The sequence below is a fragment of the Phaethon aethereus genome (assembly GCF_964289735.1).
Source record: "Phaethon aethereus genome assembly, chromosome: 15".
In the NCBI taxonomy this organism is placed as follows: domain Eukaryota; kingdom Metazoa; phylum Chordata; class Aves; order Phaethontiformes; family Phaethontidae; genus Phaethon; species Phaethon aethereus.
In genome coordinates, this window is record NC_138591.1 from 17,761,374 (window position 1) to 17,778,414 (window position 17,041).

At 46.1% G+C, this 17,041-nt stretch overlaps 1 protein-coding gene across 1 annotated transcript in view; it reads left to right on the forward strand.

Annotated features, from left to right (window-relative positions):
• Positions 1–12,552, forward strand: part of SEC14L5 (SEC14 like lipid binding 5) — a gene marked incomplete at both ends in the record, with an annotated part of 31,101 nt that extends 18,549 nt beyond the window's left edge. The window contains 10 exons of the mRNA XM_082006561.1: positions 1,467–1,579; positions 6,339–6,528; positions 6,864–6,952; positions 7,476–7,546; positions 8,193–8,364; positions 9,062–9,196; positions 9,591–9,728; positions 10,482–10,727; positions 11,130–11,308; positions 12,447–12,552. Of these exons, the coding sequence (XP_081862687.1) occupies positions 1,467–1,579; positions 6,339–6,528; positions 6,864–6,952; positions 7,476–7,546; positions 8,193–8,364; positions 9,062–9,196; positions 9,591–9,728; positions 10,482–10,727; positions 11,130–11,308; positions 12,447–12,552 (1,439 nt within the window). The remainder of the gene's footprint in view (positions 1–1,466; positions 1,580–6,338; positions 6,529–6,863; positions 6,953–7,475; positions 7,547–8,192; positions 8,365–9,061; positions 9,197–9,590; positions 9,729–10,481; positions 10,728–11,129; positions 11,309–12,446) is intronic.
• Between the last annotated feature and the right edge of the window lie 4,489 nt (positions 12,553–17,041).

Here is a 17,041-nt window from a genome sequence, read left to right on the forward strand (position 1 = left end):
TCTTGAGTATGCTGTAACTGAATTAGAATTAAACATTTTGGCTGTTTCAAAATTAATGTTCTTGGAGATTGGTTTGGATGGTTTTTGCCCCTACATCAAGCCAAGACAAACTTGAAAAATGTTGCCTAATGCATTTCTCACACAAAATGCCTGAATCGGACTATTTTTCTGTGTGGTGATCTGATGATATCTTCTAGACTAAATAAAATTCTTTTCTGACAAAAAGAAATAGGAGGGGCCTTTTAATTTAGATCCGTGGTAGTAGAAATAGGCGTTGTCATTCCTCAGAAGGAAAGACAGCACTTGTTTTGCTGTGTGTAACTAGGGAAAAAGCTTGGAATTTGGAACTGTCAGTGGTTCTGCCAGACCTTCTCTGGCAGCTTCTCTGTGTTGAAATCCATCTGGAAAAAGGATCGAAATCCACAGAGGAGCCAACTCAAATCTCAAAGCACGTGAACACTTCTTAAAGTTAATCTAAGAGTGGCAGATCCCATGTAGCAGAAGAGAGTAGCTCTTATTTTTCCGCTTATATTCATGTTTAGGAAGCGATTAGCTTTCCTGGGACTGCTCCCCAGCTTGCTAGCTCTGTGGATTCAGGGGGGGCTTAGCACTTATAGTACAGAAATTATATTTGATCAGTCAGCAACAGCATATCCCGTGGGTGTCCAGGCCTTATTCTATAGTTAGCTAGCTCTTAATCGGGGAGGATTTTTTTCAGCTCAGAGGTTCTCCTTCCAGCCCTCCTCCTCGGGTGCCTGCGTGCCTCCAGCGCAGCTACCGGCCTGTGCTGCTTCCCTTTGGGTGCCACGTTCTCCTCGCTGGCATCTGTACGTGCAAGCCTCAGATGGCACATCTGCTTCTCTCGCTGAATGCTGGCAGACTCAGACCTCTTGTCCTTTGTCTCTGATCTGGAGGGACCTTGAGCTGCTGGTATGCACAGGACTTCTCATGCCAAAAATTGCCCCTGCTGTCAGAAATTATAGTGTTATTGTGCCTTTCCCTCTGGTGTCTGTAAGCAGAATAACAGTTCAGTTTTCAGCTGTCTGCTTTTTAGCCCCTTGTCTTAGAAATTGTGCATGAGATCTTTAGGACACCAGGGGATTTAAGTGCCCGGGTCTTGGAGCGGTTAATGAGATGAGTGCTAGAGCTCCTGTTTTGCAGTGTTTGTGTTTTTTTTTTTTTTTTTTAAAGCTCCTGCTGGAGCGGTTCAGGGTTGAATGAAATATTAGTGTTCTAAGAGACGGGTGGAGTGATCTAGCTTTGATACCTTACATGCTGTCTGTGTCCTCGTGCCCTAATCACTGTGAGAATATCACTCGCTTCCCTCAGGTGGCTAAAATGAGGGCTGCTTCTCTCTTCCAGCGTAAATCGTAAGTAACCTGATGTGTAGAAATAACTGCACATCTTTCTGGCTGTGCCAAATCTCCTCTGAATTGTTCTTTTTTTTTTTTTCCCCTTTTCTCCAGCTGACAAACTGGATGCTGATTACATTGAGCGATATCTGGGCCAGCTGACTCCAATGCAAGAGAGTTGCTTGATCCGCCTTCGCCAGTGGCTTCAAGAAACACACAAAGGCAAGGTGGGCAGCTGAGGCAGAGACCACCCCTTTGCAAGCCTCAACGCTTGTGTGACTCCAGCCCCACAATAAAACTCAGGGTCGTGGACAATTTGTGTGTTGAGACTCAACTGTTTTGGCAAGGTTAGGTAAAAGGCCGGGCATGGAGAATGGTGGTGACCTCACAGCAGGATCCAACAGTAGCCCAGGCTGCACCTGCGTTGCGCAGGTCGGTCCCATCAGTGCTGAAAAGGCTGCTCTGCGGTCCCCAAGTACAGCGCGCTTGCTGTGTACTTCGAGCAGGCACTGACCGGGCCGTGGTGGCCCAGACTGGCCTGTCGGGATGGGCTGTGTCTCCCAAGAGCTGCAGGGTGGGGTGGGAGAAGGGGTTAGGTGCACTGGTGGTGTGTCCCATCTCTGGGCAGATGCTCAGCAGAGGCGGCAGTTGGTAGCACCGAGCTCCCAGCTGCTGCCTATCAGCAGGGTGTTGTGCGTGTTACATCAGGCAGGTTGTGTAAGCTTGTACAGCCGAGGGCTGAATTCTTCCCAGGAGAATGCATTCTGTTCCCATTTTAATCTCCTTTATCAAAATGTACTGTTTCAAAACCACGCAGGATTCGGGAAGTAGAAATAGTCTCACCTTATGGTGTGAGGTACATGGTGCAAGCCCCCGAAATAGAGGAGCTGAGGGCACTAGACTGGGGCAAGTACAGCTGGAGCTGGCCAGCTAGTTTAGGTGGATGTGTTTTTCCCTGGAAAGCAACGCGGGTACTGTGGGCCAGATGTATCTCCGCTTTGCTGTAGTGTTCAGCAGCTGCTTGGGCTCCTCCTGGTTGAAGCCTCTATATCAGGCCAAGAGGGTAAGTGCTATGTGGCTGAGAGAAAAGACCCAGGGCAGCTTGGATGCTTCTAACTCCAGACTCCCTGATGGAGAGAGACTGGGTGGGAAGGAAGGACCAAGGGTAGCAACAGAGTAGTTGGGCGGGCTGGGTAGAGAGAGTGCTTAGAAAGAAGGGGAAAAAAGGAGAAAGACGGTTGGACCAAGTGATCTCCCTTGAAAAGAGAGTACAGCTGGATAAGGCTGCAGTAGTAATAGCTTCCCGACTTAGAAGCTGACTGCTCAGTCAGTCATAGAGAATGGGTTAGGAGGTACGCCCCATTCATGGGCTTTGGAAGGTTTTAACTTTGTTTTTTCCTTCTAACTGGCCTTTCCCAAAGAGGCTGCTGTTTGCAGGGAGCTTTGCCAGTACTTTCTGCGTGCCTTGCTGTACCTCTCTGAGCTGAGAGATGGCGTGTCTCCTCTGAGTGTAAGGAGTATAAACATCACTTTTAAACCCCTGTTTTTTCTTGGAAGAAACTAATGTGTATCACCCACGTAGAAGTAAAAAGTAACAAAGATTTAGTGCTATAGATGTTACTGAACTCTGAAGAAGTCCCCTTCTGTGTGAGTGTGCGTATGAGTTTCGTTGGTACCTATGAATGTGGGTGGAAAAAAAGCTACCAGAAAACTGCAAGCTGAAGGGAAAAACAGTGTATGTTGAGGTAGTGTGTGAAAGTCTCCCAGCAGCTGATAAGCTCCAGAGACTAACACCACTGTTGAATCTGCAAGAGCTGATAAATGCAGAACACCAAATGTCTGCCAAGTCTGTCCAAGGCCACTAGTATATGGTAGCATCAACGGGTTGTATAACTTGGACTATGTCCAAGAGTGTGGTGGCTGCTAGATGCAGGGAGAGACTGCAGGAATACACCCGATGGAACAAAGGACGCCTGGAAGGACTGTCTGAAGACCTGCCTGCAAGCTGCTGTCATGTCGCTGTGATGCTCTGCCTCCTCATAAACTGCTAGGGCTGGCCTCCCAACTAACCAGGTGACTGGGTACGTGTGAGAGCGCTGTGTGAATGGTTACCTGCTAATAATAACAACAGATTAACTAATAAAACTTGCTGTGCTAAATATTGCTTGTGATCCGCGTCTCCCCCAGTTCAACCTCCTGTCAGATAAAAGGGGCTTGACAGCAAGCAGGCACAGAACAAAGCGGGCAGGGGTGAACTCCCAGGTGTAGTTATGCTCTGAAATATAGGACATGAAGCTATTCAGGTCTACAGTGATCTGTCTGGTAAATCGGTGTGGACTCCTGTGTGGTAGGAGATATCTCAGCTATTGGGTATCCAGCTGAAAACGAGCCCTAAATGAGAGTAAGACGGACCGTATCCATGTGTGATCTGCAAGGGTCTCTGTTTCAGGTGGAGGCAGCACATTCTAAACTTCTACCTGTTTTGTTCTGTGCATTGTTCCCCCGGCCCCAGTCAGAGGCTGGGGAGTGGAAGCTGGAGAAAGTAACAGTGGCACCACACGAGAAAATGTGAAACAACTGCTTCTTGGGTGCGTGGAGCTCTGTGAGCCTGTGCTTGTGCTTCCTGACAGCCGCTTGCTGCGTTCAGGTACCTTGGCAAGGTGGAGATCGCTGAGCGCTCTTAGTGACAGCTGGGAGCTGCCCTGGACCCCTTCTCTAGGCTTTGTGAGCCCTGTTCGCTACGTGGTCTTGAACAAGCAGGAAGGGTGGTGCTGGCTATTGAAACTCCATCCTAAACTCCCTTACTAGTCGCCTGTTTGCTTCTCTTGGTTGCCTGTCAGAATAATACAGACCCAGGAACTTGTCCTACATGACTTGAGTTTTCTCTGGAGTGGCTGTGACAATCCGTTCTTTTAATTCGGAGAAGGGATGTCCCCTGTTAAAAAAAATATTTGTAGATCTCCTCTTTCTTGTAAGCTGTTCCTTCTTATTTGTGTCCTCTTCATCCTATTTTGCTATCTATTCCCTGTTCCTTCCAAAACATGTTATTGTTTCTAATCAGATTTATCGTTGCTTTAAAACAACTTCAAATGGTGTCAGAATTGCAAGTACTTAAAGCTAGTGATCAGCAGTTTTGTATGTGTAGTTTCCCTAATAAATAGAAAAACAGGTTGAAATTAAAACTTCATTTTCTTGCATATGGCAGTTACTGCTTTGGTTGGACAAAGGTAATGAAGAGAGTAATTCCACTCAGAGTGGAGTAAGTCCCCTTAGAGCTCTCTGCCTTTGGTCCAAACAGAAGCACTGAACTTGCCGCTTACCTGTAGCTATGTAACGTGTAGGTTTAAAACATCAAATTAGCAAAACCTTTTAAGAGCCATCCCTTCTCCAGCAACTTACAGGAGATTCAGGGGCTGTTGTAGATGTTTGTGGGGTTTGTCTGTTGTCTTGCGAACAGCATCTTCCTCTGAGCAGCAGAAATGCAAATGTAAATCATCTGATGAAAATTCTGCTGGCTTTAGTCTTGCTACGATGCAGAAAATTGTGGTGGCATTCTTCTAAATACATGTGAGATCCTGTTTGGGAAGGCTGCCCTTTTCCTTTCTATGGCATACAAATGCAGTATCTGCAAAGTGTTGGAATATGCTGAACAGCATTAATCTCCCATCTGCTCTTCAGACGCTTCTAGGCTTGACTTTAGGCTGCCTGAACTCCTCCTCAATGTGGAATCAATTCTTAGTATCTCTTGCAGCTTCATACCAGCTTGTGAAACTGGGATTGCTCCCAGCCTGACACTGCTGGTGGCTTTGCCTTCTTCCCTGCTTTCTGTTTTTGTGAGCACGTCAGTGAACAAACAAAAGAGCTTTGACTCCTGAACGTGTGCTTTTTTCTGTCTTGCAGCAGGGCTCAGATTGTTTGCATTGCGCTAAGCACGGCGCAGATACCCTGGAGGAGACAGTCCCTGCTCGACAGAACTTGTATTTTTGGTGGAAACTTGATGTAGCGAATGAGGCCAAACACTTCTGAGGGAGTTGGGGTGAAGGGGCTGAGAAGAGAAATCGGCAGCACATGCAGCTGTAATCCAGTTGTTTTTGCAACTAACAGACTTTTTGTCAAATTTGGCACTTCTGTGGGGTCTACCAGGGTTATTGTTAGTTCCTGCTGCTCAGTATTGCTGGCAGATTTTCTCTGATTTTCAGCTAGAGGGAACGTGGGAGATTTGGAAGGAAGTTGGAACAAGCCATTCTGCAGACTTGGTTTGGGAAGGCTTTTGTGCCTGTGGTGTTAGAATTAATGATAGAAAGTGTTGGGCCGAGTGACGGAGAGCGGGTATGTTGTAATTTTCATTGGTAAGAGTTAGTGTGGTGTGACGGAGCGGGGAAGCCTGTGGAAGAACTCAAAAGCTTTCCTGTTCGAACACCACCAGGGAAGCACGGTCAACAGCAAAGCAGAAGAGGGGGCTGCACAAGAGCTGAAATTGGTGCTTATGGCTAATGACTTGAAGACTGTACGGTCGTGATCCCCCTCCAAACAGTGCGTGCTTAACTTCCTTATTGTGCTACCTGTGGATCTCTTCATCCTTTGCTGACTTGCCCTACGGGGAGTTAAGCTTGCAGCTTTCATTCAGTATTTGGTTTGTCTTTGTGGATAGATGGCTGAGGGGAAACTTGAGCCAGCTCAGAGTTTGCTGGGGCTTCTGGCAGTTGGATCGGTGGGTGGCTTCTCACAGGCTGTGCATGTGCAGTACTCGGGTAAATACCAAGCCCGTATCTCTCAAAGGGGCATGAATTGGTCACTTCGTTCGTGCTCCTAGCACCATCCGCCACATTCAGCAGGATTAGCTAAGGAGGGAGGGAGGAGGAACGTAGGCTTAATCTCTGTCTTAGTTTTGATTAAAAACTGGTGCATGCTCTGCAGGCTTTATGGAACAGTGGTGCAGGTAATGTACCACTCACGATCCCTGGCCTTTCTTTTCTCTTCTCTCAGATCCCCAAAGATGAACACATCCTTCGATTTCTGCGGGCTCGCGACTTCAGCATTGACAAAGCTCGAGAAATGCTCTGTCAGTCGCTGTCTTGGCGAAAGCAGTACCAGGTGGATTACATCCTACAGTCATGGAGGCCCCCAGCCCTCTTAGATGAATACTACACCGGAGGATGGCATTATCAAGACAAAGGTTAGAAGCTGCACCTTACATTGACAGTTATACAACACAGTTTGTATTAAAGGACCTCGTAAGTAACCCGGGATTTTTGGAGGCAGTTGTATTGACGCTTTAAACACTAACAAAGCAGTTCAAATGCCACTGTTTTGCTGTAGCTTTGTTATTTCCTCTGTGCAGATCAGGCAGACTAAAGCTAGCGCAAAGCAGCATCTCTTTGATACGGTTGCCTTCGGATGTGACTTTTATCCTTTTCAAATATTTAACATGGCTTTGGTAAAAGGTACTAGAGTGATAGCCTGGGAGACTAGAGTACTCCCTCTTTTTAAAGCCTTATGTTTGTTTTGAAGATGGACGACCACTCTACATCCTTCGTCTTGGCCAGATGGACACAAAAGGCTTGGTGAAAGCTCTGGGAGAGGAATCACTGCTGCGACATGTACGTTTGTACTTTCATTTCTCACCCGAGAGACTCTGTTTCCCTCGGGGTGTTTAGAAGTCTTGCTATTGCGCAGCAGGAATTTACCCACCTGACACAAATAATTCCTGTGTCTTGTGGCTGGCGACTCAGTTGGCTTAGTGACTTCGGCAAGGCTTCCCGCAGAGACAGAAGTGAAGCTTTTGTAATGGTATGAATGGGCCAGAAGGGATGTTTTCCGATAACTTGCAGTTTAGCTGTAAGCTTTCGTGGCCCTTTCATGCAGCTCAGCTAATAACGTTTGATCTGAAGACTCTTAGGTTTCATCTTAGACTTTCAGTATCTGTACCTTGTATGGTCAGCACTGACTTTCAGTAGCGAAGCCTTTTTTTTTATGTGGACTCTATTCTCTGTTTTGCATACTGCAAGTTCTCAAACTGGTACACTTCTGGGTTCTGTATTTTTTGAAGTAAGATCTCTGGACTCTCCTGGTTTCTCGGTCATACTCAGGCTAATCCTAGTCTGTACTGTCTTTTGATTTCAGGTTCTGTCAATTAACGAGGAAGGACAAAAGAGGTGTGAGGAAAATACCAACATCTTTGGCCGCCCCATCACGTTAGTATAGTTAGTTTTCTTGTGTCCTTACAGAGTTTAAACTGACATGGTGAGAAGAATGCTTCTGTGAAGGTTTTAGATGATGTCCTTAGGGTTAAACTGCAGACAGCAGAGTGTCTCTGTTAAGGGCTGCTCCTGGGCTTGGGGTACCTTATATAGTGGACTTAAATACAGATAAATTCTACAGCTTCATATGAAAGCAAGAATTGGTCCTTCCTTACATCTTTTTATGTCCCATTTCAGCTGAATTTTATCTTGCTATCTTGGTAATTTTAATCCAGATCCTTGAAATTCTCTTTTTTAATACAGGAAACTGTCTGCCAGATTCCACTTTCATTGAAAATGCCTTTCTGAATTATTTTTAGCAATAGGCCTACATACCTTCCCCCTCTCCCACACTGACAGCCTTTGTTGCCTTTGCGGTTGGTTGCCTTTGGTTGTCTGTTTTACCTGAAAGCTCAACTGGATTCAGGCTGTCTGCTGCCTGAGTGGAGGTCTACTTTTTATTGGAACTGCTGGTCTCCCTCATTGGCTTCACTAGACCCTGTACAAGCTCTGGTGCTACTGGAATGTTTTGTGGATCGTAAACTGGGCAGCCACTGTGCAATGAAGTTCTGACAGGTCATCTTCTGCGTGTTTATTTTAGATCCTGGACGTGTCTGGTGGACTTGGAAGGGCTAAATATGCGGCACCTCTGGCGGCCTGGAGTTAAGGCCCTGCTTCGGATAATTGAGGTTGTAGAGGACAACTACCCTGAAACCCTGGGCAGACTATTGATCGTGCGAGCACCCCGGGTTTTTCCGGTGCTCTGGACTCTGGTGAGTGAAATCTGGACTGCAGGATCGTGAGCACTCGTGCATGTACAAATAGCTGAATCATCCAGTCAGTGTAAGTTCTGTTTATTTGAAGAGTTAGGGAGGGAAAAGCTTCCAGGTAACTTGTGGCTGAACTCCTGAAGAGGCCACAGCATTGCTACAGAGCAAGCTATAGCCTACCTGTAGCCCACTTGATTCTAGTGGCTGTCATGCCACCAGGGCAGGACAGGATGTCGGAGCTAAACTGCAAATCCTCATGCAGCACTGGTAGCCCAGACTTAGTGGGTTTTCATGTTGATGGGTAAAGACAAATATTATTTTTTTATTTAATCTCATGCTGGAGGACACCGAAGAGAAGAATAATAAATATGGTTCTGCTTGGTGCCTGCTGACTGTTCTGGCAATGTAAGACCAAGCTTGTTAAATTTCTTGTGAGGTTTCTGCATGCTGTGGTGACTGCAAACTTGCTTTACATGAAGTAGAAAATGTTGTGAGACGATGATGTAGTACAGTTCCCATTTGTTACCCTTTTCTTTGGGGAAGTGCTTCAGAGCTGTGAAGCTCTGCACTACTGCTGGTCTGCATTCCTGTTCATGAGGCCTTCCAGTCTAGCACCTAAAGCACCCATGAAAGATGATATAAACATTGTCTCTAACTTCACTAGGTGGCAGTGATGTCTTCTGTCCACTTCTTATTTCAGGTCAGTCCCTTTATCAATGAGAACACAAGGCAGAAGTTCCTCATTTACAGTGGGAATAACTACCAGGGTCCGGGAGGGCTGGTAGACTACGTGGACAAAGACGTGATCCCAGACTTCCTGGGAGGAGACTGCATGGTGAGTTTTCCTTCCTGTTGCGCGGGTGGAATCTGCAACGTGCAAGCTCCTTCGATTCCCTCCTCCTTAACACCCTGGCCTTCCACTCCTGCTGAAAGATGGTTAAACCTCTGTTCTGGCTGGGGTACCACTGCTGTGCAGTTAATTTGTGCACAGGAGACTTCACCCTGAAGTGGTTGGTGATGCCCTGGAGAAGAGGGTTAGAGGTCAGCTCTCTAAATGGAGCTTAGATAAACCATTATAGCTCAAGTAAACTTAGTCCCACTGTGAAATCTTACACCAGCTGAGGGTGTCATCCTCTGTGCCTGGCAGCTGGCAAGTGTTCCTGGTATAGATGGCTCGATACTTTACCACTAGATGAGTATGAACCCTCATATTTGTTTGACTCTTCCAGTGTACTGTCCCAGAAGGTGGACTTGTTCCCAAGTCTCTTTATCAAACAGATGAAGAGCCAGAGAACTCGGATCACATCCGGTTATGGACAGAAACTATCTATCATTCTGCAAGTGTCCTCAAAGGAGCTCCACATGAGGTAAAAACCAGAACTTCATAAGGCTGAAGGAGGTGCTGAACTGGTATCGGTGATGTCTTCCTTTTGTTAAGGCTGACTAGAACAACAAAGGGCTCCCAAAGCGTGAGCATGACATGGTTCAGTAGCAATGTGCCTTTCCTGGGAAGGCTCAGGCCAGCTAAAAGCTAGAAGTGTGGTAGTAAAGAACAGGGATTTGAGAAGCAGCGTCTGTCATATATACTATGGCTTGATCTTCTGTAAGATGCAGTCTCTTCCCCCTCCTTTTTGGGGAAATAAAGTTTCCCCAGTTTCCCTTCTGGTAGTACAGCTTCCATTCTCAGTGACGTAGCCAGGACAGTACTGGTGGTGATAGAAGGTACACACTGAGAACATCCTGACGGCGGTCATCAGAAAATAGAATGTTCAAAAAAGGAGCACTTGAATGTCAAAACAGTCTGCTACCTTCCCTGATGATGAGTAACTCTGGTTTGGCCTGCTCAGACTCATGAAAAAGCAGCAGTGCCTTTTGGAGTGCAGGAAGGTGCTCTTTGCTGTGTCCTGAGTGCTTTGCTTCAGTTCCACTGAGGTTTTCCTAGAACTAGCAAATGGTTTATGAGCAATACGGGGGAGAGATGGGGCAAAAATGCCTGAGGAGACCTCCTGGGGCAAAAGACTGGCAATGGGAATCAGTTTACATCCTCCTTGAGAATCAAGGCCAATAGCTTAACTGAAGACCCGACTCTCTACAACGTGCTTGTTCTGTTCCCTTCTTAGATAGTTGTGGAGATTCTAGAAGGGGAATCTGTCATCACTTGGGACTTCGACATCCTGAAGGGAGATGTGGTGTTCAGCCTCTTTCACTCCAAACGAGCTCCTGAAACAAGTCATAAAGAAGCCACAATACCAAGTACCTCTGCTGCTGGGGACAATATGCAGCTAATCGATAAGACATGGGTCCTTGGAGTGGATTACAGCCGTATGGAATCTCCACTGGTTTGCCGGGAAGGAGAGAGCATCCAGGTCAGATGTGCTTGGGTCCTGGCATGGATCTTGCAGTCCAAAATGGTCAGGTGGTGGGGAGGGGAAGGAACCGATGGCACGGGGAATTCACATATTGCTTGGAAATAGTTGTGGTGTTCATCATTCTCTGGATTCCCTGTGAAAGTGGCTGCTATTGCAATCCTAATTTAGGCTGAGCCATTGGAAAGAGGTTCAATAACCCATGATAAAAAGCTAATTGAAAAGAACCTTTTTTTTTTTTAAACTAGCATTTCAGGGGTGTGGCTCAGGCATGTAAAATAAGTGAATGGTGTATGCCGCCCGAAGTAGTCAGCTCAGTAGTTTCTTTTGACTTTGCCAAGTCATTAGTCTGTTTCTTAAGACGCCTGGTAGCCACTTGATGGCACTCCCTTTCTCTTCCAGGGATCTCATGTGACTCGCTGGCCTGGCTTTTACATTCTCCAGTGGAAAATGCATGGCCCGCTGCCCTGTTCTGGCACTAGCCTCCCTCGGGTGGATGATGTTCTTGCCTCTCTGCAAGTTTCCAGCCACAAGTGCAAGCTTATCTACTACTATGAGGTGCTTGCATCCGAGGACTTCAGGTAGGAGACTTAGTGGGGGGATTTACTATCCAACTGGCAATAGAGAAGCCAAATGAGAGGACTGAGTGCCAGTTAAACATTCAGATACCTCCACAGGGTGTGTGTTTTGTTGATGGTTAGTTAGATAGACAAAAGTTTGGTGGCATTTTGCGCAAAGAATCTCTTTTGGTGCTGTAGGTAATAAGGGACCCCTTGGCCACCAGTGGAATTTGTGCTTCAGCTCTTACTTGCAGTCAGCTGAAGTGGGGAAGGTTTTCAGCTGAGGAGGTTTTTTTTATTTTAGTTGGGAACATTCTGAACAGTTACTTTTGGAATAACTTAAGAAATATCAGCTGGGCTATTTCATACGTACTTTGTTTGGCACTTGAGAAGGATGTCAGTCGTGACTTGGAGCATGCGTTCTGAGTAGGTGACTACATCAACCTTGGTACGATTTGTCTAGCCTCCTTTAATGCTAAAAGTCCTTTTCAAATCACCCAGCAATTTGAATACCTTGCAAGTACCTGACCTTTCCCTAGGAGCTGGAGGAAGTGTTAGGTAGACCAGACTTGCAGATGGGCAGGTGGTGACCCTGAGAATGTTCTGGCCAGAACCTGTTGAGTCAGAGCAGCAGCAAATTCCTCACTCCGATCATTCAAAGCTTTTCCTTGTTGCTGTACCCGCATAAAATGTTGTCAAGAGCAGTAGGCAGTCACAGCTACGGTGAACCCAGTCTGCTTTTGGCAGGAGGAGCTGAAGACCGTAGCTGGGGTTCTCGTGCTTAGCAGGCTGGAGACCTCGAGTTAGCGGTGGCAGCTGCATTCACTGAGCTGTGCTGCATTTGGAGTGCTCTCTACTTTTCCTTTCTGCTCAGGGGCTGTGAATACAGCCCCAGAGAGGCTCCAGCTGTGTCTCACTCCCAGAATAACTGCAAGAGACAAGCTATAATATCTGTATCATAGAAAAGATGTCTATGACAAATTAACTTTTCATTACGACACAAAGGAACCCTGAGATTCTTAGAGACAAAGTTGAAAATGATGGGCCAAAAAAATTACTTTTGCAAGCGTTATAAAGTATAAGTTGATCTGCCAGATGTATAGAGCTATCCATTTATAGCTGCCTTCCTTACAAATACATCTGCTTTGTCCCATCCCAGGGGATCCATGTCAAGCCTGGAATCCTGCAACAGCGGCTTTTCCCAGCTGAGTGGAGCCACGACATCTTCCAGCCAGTCCCAGAGTAGCTCCCATCTTTCCAGATAGCAGGGCCAAGGCTACAGCGGCACGGAAAACCTGCTCAGGGCTTCCTGGCCACCCCAGAGCTGCTCTGTGCACCAAACCAAAGAGCCTACAAGGGCTGAGCCTTGAGGCAGTCGTTCGTGTAACCACAGGTAGCAGCCATTTGGACATGGAGAGGCTTTGGGGAGCTATTTTAAGCATAAAAACGTAAAATTCAAATGGCAGATTTAGAAACTTTATATCAGATGCCTACTTCTCAGTAGCTTTTCTCATGAATTGTGTTTTTGGACGAATGTCAGTTTGCATGAATCCGTGTGTTACTCAACTTCCAAGGGCTCTTTCCGATCAGTCCGTTTCCTACACGTGGTAGGGGAGACTGATGTTGCCTTATCTGTTTGATCTGTAGGACTAGATTATTCATGTGTAGCAAAACTAATCTAGTTTTCTGGGTGCCCAGGGTACCAATTACACATCATTTCAGGTGCAGGGACTTGAAGCAAACTGTAAATATCTCAATGCAGGTAGGATGTTTCAGAAATCAGTTCCAAGTCAAACCTAAAACCTCTTCAGATCTGACAGGATGCTATTAGGAAATGTGTTGGATTTTTTTAACCCACTGAGACACCAAAGTCAAAATGGTTTTCTAGAAAAGTACAGGCAGAGAACCTGCTTCCAGTAAGCAGCATCTTTCTTAAAGATAGGCTATTTTTCATTTTTCCTCAGGTTTACAAGCAATAATGAGTAGATCTGACCCATCTCATCAAGTGGATGGGAACTGAATCAAATTATAAAGGGCTAAGAAAAGCAATATTTTATTTCCTGAAGGCACAAAATTTTATGGAAATATTATAGAACTTGCTTCTTTTAAACATGAGCTAACTTGAAGAGAAAACTTAAACAAAAAAAAGGCATGTATGTATTTAAGCACTTAACTGAAACATATTTATTCAAACACTAGCTTGTTTTAAATTAATTTTTAACTTATTTATAATTTCAAAAATGACTATTTATTAAATCCAGTCACTTTTTTTAATGGGACGAACTTTGTTTCAGAAGGGCACAACTGATTGTCTTCAATCCCAAGAAATCTTTCTATTTGGGTTCTAATCTTTTGCGATCACTGGATGCTCTTGCGTGAAGGGCTGTGTCATACATGGCGCTTGGGATGAGGGCTGTGTGTCACCTTTTCCGGCAAGGTAAGCTTAGTCCAATGCTTTTTGGACCCTAGAGGGATGTTTCTTTAGGATCAAGAAGCAAGGATTGAGTTCAGGAGTGGGAAGAAGATAGCGCATCTTTGTGACACACCAAAAATACCTTGTTTGTCCCTAATCTCCACTGATTATTCCAGAGAGTAGATGTGTAGCAAAGCTCCTAGTGATCCATTGAGGTTGGGTAGCAAATGTCTAGGTGGCAACAGAGTGAGAATAGGCATCAAATACTCAATTGCCTTAGGCAAATACTCATACTTAGGCAGTGTTTGCAGCTAGCAGACAGGCAGGACTTGATGTGGATGGGGGTCTGCATCTGGATCCAGCTGTGCTGTGTGAAGACCTCACCCCCACCGGCTGGAGGTTACCTCTGCACAGATCTGCTGCCTACAGAAGGATCGTGAGAGCCACCACGGTGGTTCACGTTATCCCAGCTGAGTGGCTCATGTCACGTAACATGGCAAATGTGGGCTAAAAGGAATGAGTTTCCAGTTCCCCAGCTGGGGAACAGCACAAACAGCTCTGGGCTTGGGGCAGGGGGAAGCACAGGTGGTGGTGGACGTGTGGCGTCTTCCTCCAGCACAGCAATCCGTGTGTCCATGGCCATCTTTCTCAGTAAAACCTGGGACTTCTTTCCCTCTCACCAAGCTTTTATGAACGTCGATGGAGCCTGTGCAGCGAAGAACAACACACACGTAAAGTAGTTCCTTCTAACCCTGCTCTTTTAATTACCGGTTTTGAAGCACCAGGCGTTGATGAAGGAGAAAAGAGCCCCAATATTTGGAACAATGGGAGATGAAGAACTTGATGTGTTTAAGTTGCTTGGTTGTTTTGTTGGTTTTTTTTTTTTTTTAAAGGATTGGAGCCAAGGAAACTACTCTTCCCACCTTGCATCTCTCACTGTGAGAGAAGAACAGGGACCTTAGTTATGCCAAGCCTGTGGGAAAGTTCTGGTTTCAGAGAATTCCTCAGTTGTTCTGTGGACTTTACCATTTCCCCCAGGTGAATGAAACTTCTGTCTCTGGCATTTCAGCTGGCGTCTGACACAGAGGGAGAAGTACTGCCTTTGTACTGGAAAATCAAGAGTTCCAGAATTAGATGTGCGTGTGTCCCTCACATGAAATCCTTTACCCATAATTAATTCTGATGCTGGAAGTAGAGTTTCAAACTGACTCCCAAAGCATCAAGAGCAAACCCAGCCTCGTCCTCCCTGGGCCGTTTCAGGATTTCAGCTCCTTGTGGCTTGGTTCTTACATGGTTGGTCACATCCCGTGGTGGTAACATTCCGATTTCCCTTGGTTTGCCCTGGTCAAGAATCTCTTCTGCTACATGGGGTTTTTTTTTTTTAATTTATTTTAAAATGTGACTGTTCTCCTGCCACCAGTAAAAGTTTTTGGTCTTTAACTCTTGTCAGTGAGGCTTCTGGAACCTGGCACCCTGGCAGCTCTCTGAAGGAGCCAGGAGGAGCTGAAGGGCTGGTCCCAGGGAGCGCTCCCTCCGGCTGGCTCCGGGGATGCCACCGCCATGGTCTTTCCTTTTGTTCCTCCATGGTACCGCTCTTCCGCCCCACAGGAGTTTGCCGCGCATGTCTCTTTGGGAAGCAGCTCGTGATCTCTCCCTTGTCAATTTTAAGCAAAACTACCTGGGTTATTCCACCCACCAGTTTACTTTGCTACCAATTTAAATAATCCAATATGGATTTTTTTTTTCCCCTGAAGTTAACATAACAGGAGACAGAGGGCAAAACAACCTGGACGTTGTGGCTGGTGCCGTGCTTTTTAAACCTGACTTTGAACTGCAGAGAGAGAAGCAGAATTCTTCTAAAACACCTCCTCCCCCCGCAAATGACATCAGTGTGCTTTAGAAAATGAAACATGCTGTTTTCTTCACAGCAACCTCTCACGAGTTGAGACGGAGAGGAGTTCTGGATTCTGGCCCCCCAGGAGCCACTCGTCTCTCAAAAATCTTGTAAGCCAGAACCTTGAAAAATGGACTCTGGTTTTGGGTGCTGAGCCAGAGTTGCAGCAAGGCCCTCCCCGCTCCCCAGCAGTATCTGGGCCGCTGCTCTCCAGTGAAGTCAGCGAGCTCGGGCTGCATTCGGGTAACTAGCTGGGTACTTAAAAAAAAAACAAAAACAAAAAAAAACCCAAAAAACCAAAAAACACTCCTCAGTAAATTGGGGCTCTTCCCCTGTTTCAAATATTCCGTATGCAAAACACAATACCTACCTCAAAGAGCTGTTGCCATGTTTAATGTGCGATACGAGATCTCAAGAGGAAGGGCGCTATGCTGTAGGTACAAAGTGTTGTGCCATTGTTTACAATGAAATATGGCCATATGTGAAACCTTTATCCTTAGCTGTTTTCCCAGGCTTGCCCCATCCTGTCACTTACTGGCTCCTGTCCCAGTAGGACTGGGAAAGGCAGACATGGAGCATGTCACCAGTGGGCCTGCGTTGAAGGTGGATGTCAGCCTAGACTCGGGATAAAGCTGGAATGCAGTGAGTCATTTTGGCTAAACGTTTTGCTGTCTTTTGGGTTTGAAAAGGGCTTTTTTAACTGCTGTGGACAGAACAGCTTAGCCTTGTGGAGGGACCCTGGAAGGTGCAAAAGCAGCAGTGCAGGCTGCTTTTCCACTTCCATGTGCCGAGGGTTAAGCTGAAAACGGGCACTCTCATGCTGCTGGCAGGGAGGCACTGGGAGCATGTCCTGGCTGTTTCTGTGCTTCCTCTGTAGTTGCTGTTGGGGGAAGAGCAATCCTGACTGTCATTAGGTGAGGAAATTCCGAGTGACCACAGTCGCTTTGGCTGTGCAGACGTGTTTGCTGCAGAGTTTTGGGCATACCCTTGTTCACTTCAGCCTTATGGCTGGCTCGTTTGGTTGTATCAATTCCCTTTCACTAGCAAGAAAAAAACATTTAATAAGAATTTATAATCCAAATTTGGTTTATTCATCACAAGATTTTGAAAATGCCATAATCCAGTCATCTTAAATCTGTAACACTTACTGCAACTCGGAATTCCTGGTAGGAAGCGGTGAGTCCGACTGTCCCCTCAACTCAGGTGTGAAACTGCATTTTCCTAGCTCACGCTTCTGTAATATCTGAAATCTGAGCTGAACAATGCAAGGAACAGCTATTGTACTCTTAAGGACTAACATTGACAAGCACTTGTCAAAGATTCCTGCATGCCATTAGCTTTAATATTTTTCCACTATGTTTGTGATGACTCTTACACCTCATTTCTCTCTTGGAAGGCTAAACTGGAATCACGTGGCATGCATTGGCTTTTAATGACATCAACATCC